Source organism: Crocodylus siamensis, chromosome 3, assembly GCF_052110815.1.
Source record: "Crocodylus siamensis isolate JL-2025a chromosome 3, ASM5211081v1, whole genome shotgun sequence".
NCBI classification, from domain to species: Eukaryota; Metazoa; Chordata; order Crocodylia; family Crocodylidae; genus Crocodylus; species Crocodylus siamensis.
In genome coordinates this window covers 109,611,570-109,618,126 of record NC_143397.1, presented here as the reverse complement: position 1 = coordinate 109,618,126, position 6,557 = coordinate 109,611,570, and the positions used below count along the sequence as shown (strand labels likewise).

At 48.7% G+C, this 6,557-nt stretch overlaps 1 protein-coding gene across 2 annotated transcripts in view; it reads left to right on the top strand.

The window, feature by feature from the left end:
* The first annotated feature begins 258 nt into the window (after positions 1 to 258).
* Positions 259 to 6,557, top strand: part of TRABD2A (TraB domain containing 2A) — a 180,280-nt gene continuing 173,981 nt past the window's right edge. For both annotated transcript variants that reach the window (XM_090037260.1, XM_090037258.1), the window contains exon 1: positions 259 to 530. In XM_090037260.1, coding sequence (XP_089893386.1) covers positions 420 to 530 — 111 coding nt within the window. In that variant the 5' untranslated portion in view covers positions 259 to 419. The remainder of the gene's footprint in view (positions 531 to 6,557) is intronic.

Below are 6,557 nucleotides of genomic sequence, written 5' to 3'. Positions count from 1 at the left end.
AACTGCCCCCTGAGCCAGGCCGGGGAGGGGGGAGCTGAGGCGGGGCAGAGAGGGGTGGACGTGCGACCCGGGGCCCGGCTGCTGCCCCGTGTCCCTGCGGGGGGGGCAGAGCCCGAGGGGCGGCGGAGGAGCAGGGGGCCGGGCTAAGTGACCCCGCGCTGCCCCCCGCCCCCAGGGCTCGTGCTGCCAGTGCCGCGGGGAGGGGTATTTAGCCGGCAGGGCGGAGCGGGGGGGGGAGAGCTTAGGGTTAGGCGCCTCCATCCAGGGCGCGGAGGCGGAGGGGCCCGCGGCAATGGGGACCCTTTAAGGGGAGGGGGCCGCGGCGGGAAGGCTTGGCGCGGGGCTGACTCCACGGCCGACTGGGCCGGGGCCGGAGCAGGGGAAGCGCTGCCCGCTGCGGCGGCTGCCCCGGCGCTAGGATGGTGCGGACCGCCGGCGCCTGCCTGCTGCACGGCTGCCTCCTCCTGCTGGCCAGAGCGAGTCGGAGCCAGAGCCGGGGCCCCGCCGCCGCCTGCCGGCTCCGCGGCGCGGTAAGTGCCTCTCGCCGTGCCCCGGGGCGGGGGGGGCGCCCCCCGCCTCTGCAGCGGGCATCGTCCCGCCGCGGGAAGGCGGGCATGCTGGCAGCGCCGGCGGGCGCGTGGCCGGGGGCTCCGCGGTGCCAGCCTGCCGTCGGGGCCGCGCGGGGGGGGCTCCTCCGGCCGCTTCCCGCCGGCGCCGCGGTCGCGGCTCGCTCGGGTCCCCCGGGCTGCCGGCTTCTCCCGCCCCGGGAACGCCCGCCTGGGCCCCCCGCTCCGCACAGGACAGCTGCGGGGTGCGGCGCCGGAGTACAAAAGGCAGAGGAAGGGTTTGGCTCCTTGAGCGGAGGTTGCAAACTGTCCTAGGATGAGGAGAAGGTAATGAATGGGCAGCTTGCTCCGCTCACGACCTCTGGCGCCCCTCAGCTCGCGAGTGCTCGTGCCTTCGGCGGCAAGACGTGCGGCGCGTCCAGCAGCGCCTGGCGCGCGCCGCGCCTCGAGCAGGTCTGACAGTTGGGTCTTTTCTTAAATAGCTCCGGGTTTCTTCCCCCCCCCCCCCCCCCCCCCAGGATTCTGTGACTGGAAGAGAAATATAGGGAAAACTCCCTCCCTGGATGGGCTCTCGTTGTCTTCTCCTCTCTCCTTCTCTTCTCCCTCATCTTCTCATCAGTTTTCAGCTCCTCCAAGGCACAGCACTACAAGTCCTATTAAAGCTCCCATAAAATACTACTGTCATTCGTCATGGCAATCTTGTGGTCCTCTCTCTGCACCTAGAACCAGTTTCCCATCAAGTAGCTCCCGGCAGCTTTTTCTGAGAGCAAAGCAACTGTCAGCGGGTCTGGCAGAAGAGTGCCAGCAAAGCCAAGGCAGAATATGAGCTTGCTGGGAGTCGGAGGTGCCGGAGTACTTGGGGCCCCGAGGGTCTGGTCCCCATCAGGCTGTCTGTCCCCTGAATTGCCTCAATGTTTCCACATCTGTCATCTGAGCCCTCCCCCCCCCCCGCCCCCAGCAAAAATGAAAGTCAGTGCTTATGCTGCAAGTACTGTGTAGAAACTATGAATTGATAGGAATGGGCATGATACCCTTTTAGTGTATTGCAGTAAGCCTGATTACAAGCCATGCAGGGTATATTGTGGTATATTATACCGTAGTTAAATCTGGCTAAAAAGGTCCTTGTAAGTCCAATATATATGTTTTGTAGAAGGCAGGACCTTGTGGGACCTTACAGGCTAACTTGTTGGCAAATGGCTATTACATGTCGGTTTCTTAATTTCTCGGAGTGAAGCACAACTGGTTAAAATAGGCTGCGTTGTGTGTTGGGCAGGGTGGACTGGTCACCTGGAGTCCCCTGGGCACGATATTTATTTGCTTACATATGGTCAGGGAGAAGGTACCAGAGCAAGTTTCTGGTGTCGACTGATTGAAGTACGTTTAATTCAGCAGAGATTGGTGCAATCCATGAGTAGAGAGAAGTAGTTAGGCATGCTAGTCTGAAGTTGGGCAGAAAGCAGGGCAGTGGGGCACCTTACAGACCAACTCCGTAGTCTAATGAGTTAGTCTCTAAGTTGTCACATGGCTTTGCCTTCTGCCTAACTTCAGCATAACATGAGTAACTGCCTCTCTTTCTACACATTTTATATAGTGTTCTGCATTTTCATAGCAGTTTATGAACATGGCTGAACGTGCACCATAACTCTGGGAAGTAATTATGGCAGATTATCCTCTTCCTGTTAGTAGTAAGAACAAGTCAGACTGGGCTGACTGGACCAATACCACAAGATGGTAAGCACTAGCCTTCCTTGTATCCTGTCTGTGATATATGCAGATTGGGGTTGTGCCAAATGAATGGGCATGCAAAAATCCACTGTTGCATATACCTGGTGTGTGTCAGCAGGCTCAAGAAACAGGTGAACTGAAATATTCTTGGGACACTCTTCATTAAAATGAGGCTGTTCCATTGCAGTTTCCCTAGTACCTCCATAAAATCCATGGAGGTTATTGGTAACCTGCAGCATGACAGTGGTGTAACTAAAGGAGGGCAAACTTTGGAGTGCGGCACAAAAGCAGCTGCGGTGACAGTGGCAAATAACCTCACCATTGCAATCAGCACAGCAGGCGCTGGCCCTGCCTCAAGTATCACTGATTATCTGGAGTGTGGACCTTCCCTGCTTTGTTTCTGGTGTGAGAAAAGAGGACCAAACCAGGTGAGGTCCTGGCCCTATCTGAATGGGAGTCTGCTTTCATACTCCCCACTTCCCTTCTCAGAGAATTTTCTCAGTCTTGCCTTCTTGATTGCTTTCTCCAGGAGTCGTCATTTTCTGCTAACACAATCCGTTGGCTACCCCAGAATGGCTACTTTTGGTAATCTGGCTGTACATAAACTGATTTCTCCAGCTCAGAGAAGCATGTTTATTTAGTCCAGGGAACAACAATGCCCCCTAAATGTAAGATATTGTCATAACAAATTTGTATGAGGTTTTGTCTATAAGTTTAACCACTTGAAAGTGGCTGTTGGCACAGATATTGACTCACCTAGGCTGAGTGCGATTTAAATAGTAAGTATATATGAGAGATAAATATGCTGATCAAAAGCTTATGGTTCAGTTCTTTTCAGAAGCAACTAGTGATCTGTGTGTACAGTTTGAAAGACCTTTAAAAGGGCCTGATTTTTCCTGAAGTGCTGAGAAACCTGCCTCCAAAGTAATGTTTCTTTTTTTTTTTTTTAGGTGTCAGACTTGGCATTGAAAATCCTGGCCAGTACAGCTGAAATTTGGTTAAGAAGGGCTGCAGGACATTGGATTCACTCCATAGACTCAGGGTGTATCTGTCCTGGAGTCTTGTTCTCATGCCCTGAAGATGATACTCCATGTTTTACCCCCATCTCTGCTAAGCCCTAACTTATGTTTTGGCTTTGCATGAACTGCCAACACTATTCAGATGTGGTTGCATTTCATACTGTTGAGCAAGCAGTAAAGGGACTCGAGGAGCTTTCAGAGGTGTAAGACTCCAGTCCCAGGGAAAGAGAAATCTGCTGTTGGTTCTTCTTTGAACACAGTATCTTCATGATTTTGTTTTGTTTTGGTTTTTTTTTTTAATTGGTTCAGGGATCCAGCAGGAAGATTTAGGAGCCCCAAATGACCCCCTAACCAGCTGCTTTGTCATGAGCACATGATGTGACCATTTCATAGCTGGGAAAAAAATCGGGGCTGTTCAAATTCATATAACTTCTTGAGACCTCTGTCCACACACTGACCTCCAGCTTCCCCTGTGTACATCCCCACCTGCAAGCCCATCTCTCTCCTGGGTCCTGCTGTCTGTCATCCTGAAGCTGCAAAGCATGGTATTTCCCTCATGTTAATCAGCAATTGGGCTTTTGAAAATTGCAGACACTGTTGTGTCAAGCTCTGGCAGTTTGCTAGAGATGCTTGGCTGAGCTGGGGACAGACCACTTGACCCTGAAGAGTGCATGACAATTTTCCTGCCAGTGAGTCAGTTTGAGTGCAGTGTTTTTTAATTTGGGGTATTCTTGCCCCTGGGGGTAGGTATGTGGTGCTTTGCCAAGGGGTACTGTCTAAATTTTAATAATAGTGGTGGAACTAGGTTGGTCAATGTACAGTGTTGATGTCTGTGTCAACACTTTTCCTAAGGAACAAACATGCACAGATGTGTCTGGTGTAGAGGGTACAAGCCACAGCATTTTGCAAGTAAGGGGATACGCAGCAAAAGAAATTTGAAAATTGCTGTATGATAGGAGTCAGGATCTTCATAGGCCCAGTTTAACATCAGTGCCTCAGCTGATTATATCTGAGGAGCAGGTGCCAGGAAAACCCAGCAGAAAAAGCTGAGACTGGAAACTTGCAGGCCTCCTTTTGAAAACACTAATGCATTTCCCTGGGAGCAATGGAACTGGAATTTTACCCTTGCTACCAGGGTGAAATGTGTTAATGGTATCTCGTTATCTCCTGATTACTGTGCCATTAAAATGTGGGACCACCTCTTGTTTTCTGCATTGGCAGTCTGTTTCCTCAGGTCATTAGGACAGTGGTGGGAATGACACTGTAACAATGGATTTTATTTTCTAGTCATATGAATAGGAGCATACAGATTATTTTAAAAGATTTGGGTATAAAGGAAACAACCTTTTGCTATATTGCAGGAGCACTTTTTACTCCATCTGGTTGGAAACACTAGTGCTCCCACTTGTCTAAATTTGCTGATAAAGATGTGTTAAATATCACTTGCCCAAAGAACCTTGTTTTAAATATCACTTGTGGGGGTTTTCTACCTTACTATATAACTTTTGTATGCTGCTTCCTCCTCCTGCTCTCTTGTCTCCCAAGTTTTCCCTCCTGAGGCAAGTATGTATATTCAGTGCTTGAAATAAATTTATATATTAAGGAACCAACACGGTATATTTTTTACAACAGACTTTTTTTAAAAAGCTTTTTCTAATCTATTTTCAAGAAAGTTTTTAGGAACACTTGGGGTGTTCCCTAATTGCTAACTAATTTGGTAAAATATTGTATTTCAGTACATAGTGGTGCATATTAATATGCTTAATGCTAATATGCAGGGATTAGCATCTCTTATTGGACAAAGTATGTAGCTGGGATAAAGTTAAACAAGCTTTTGAATATAAGACAGTCCTCCTCAGGTCCTACCTTTGAAAGCTGCTTTAACTTGATTGTAGCTGGTCTAATAAATTATGTCACCCTAAGAAATCCTTACCTCTTACATAGTTTCTGGACCAACATGACTATAACATCACTCTCTTATATTACTGGAGTTGGCATCAGAATAATTGCAGTTGTTTAATACTTTAGAATACATTTAGTTTTTTATTATGGACCAATTAATTTAAATGACCATTTTTTCATTTATATTTGCTTTTCTAGAGTAAACCATCCAGCTGCGTCATGTAAATTCTTGGCTTTTACTTTGACATCTGATTTATTTTTCAGCTGCAGTGAAACACTGAATTTGGGTTCTTTCAATAGTCTCATGGGGTGTGTCTCCACATGAAAGGGCATGCAGTTGCTGTGGCAAAAGTTGCAGTGTCACAAATCTGTGCTGCTGCTTTTTGCTGTTGCTTGTGCCTGTGTGTGTGGGGTTGGTGTGGGGCAAATTGTCTCTGATGGGGTAGGGGAGGCTGGGGCCAGCCCCTGTACTGGCCCCAGCAGCCTTACCTGGGGTCCTGGGGCAGCAGTGGCTGTGATCTGGCTGCTTGGAGCCTGGCCAACAGCCTGACTAGGCTCCTTTGCTGGCTGGGCATGCTGCTGCCGCTTATGCAACACTGCTTCTTTAGCTGTTTTTTTTTTTTTGGGGGGGGGGTGGAGGCTTGTCACCAGGATCTCCCAGTGTCAAAAAAACCAACCAAACATGCTAATTTGCAACACAGTGAATGGGTGTATGTGTGCTGCATGCTGTTTGCAGCATCTCAAACTGCTTTGAGGTGCCGCAAACTGCACATGTGTGATGAGACACCAAGAAAGATAAGAAATGGACAAAGGGAGAGTTAGGGTCAAAGGACACATGGATTATGGGGATGTTTGCGTTGTGCATTATGGATAGTTTTTTATTACTTTAAAATTGGAGACTATTGCAGTAAAGTTGGCCTGGTTCTGTTCTTAAACTTTGTTCTGTTTCTGGATCTGCCACTAGTTAGTTAATTCCACCAACAGTTGGAGGCTCCAAAAGAGACTAGAATCATGAAATATCACGTGCTCTGTGGATGTACCTGCCCTGAAGAATATGTAGTATAAATCAATTAGACACAGAGTGGGAGGCATGCTGAGCCAGAGGTGATACGATTTGCTGCAAATCACGTGGAAGATCAGAAGTGGATCTGCTAATCTCTGGAGCCCAAGGACTGTTCCTTATCCATGGAAACTTTTGAGATCCCTCTTTTTAGATTTTAGATTTTTCTTGAGTCCCTTTCAAGTGACAGTCTTTTTTTTTCATTATGGGTGGAATTCTGTTCTGTTTCTGGTAATCTAAGGTGGGGGTGGCCAGCCTGTAGTATAGGTCCCCCAAGTGGCATAA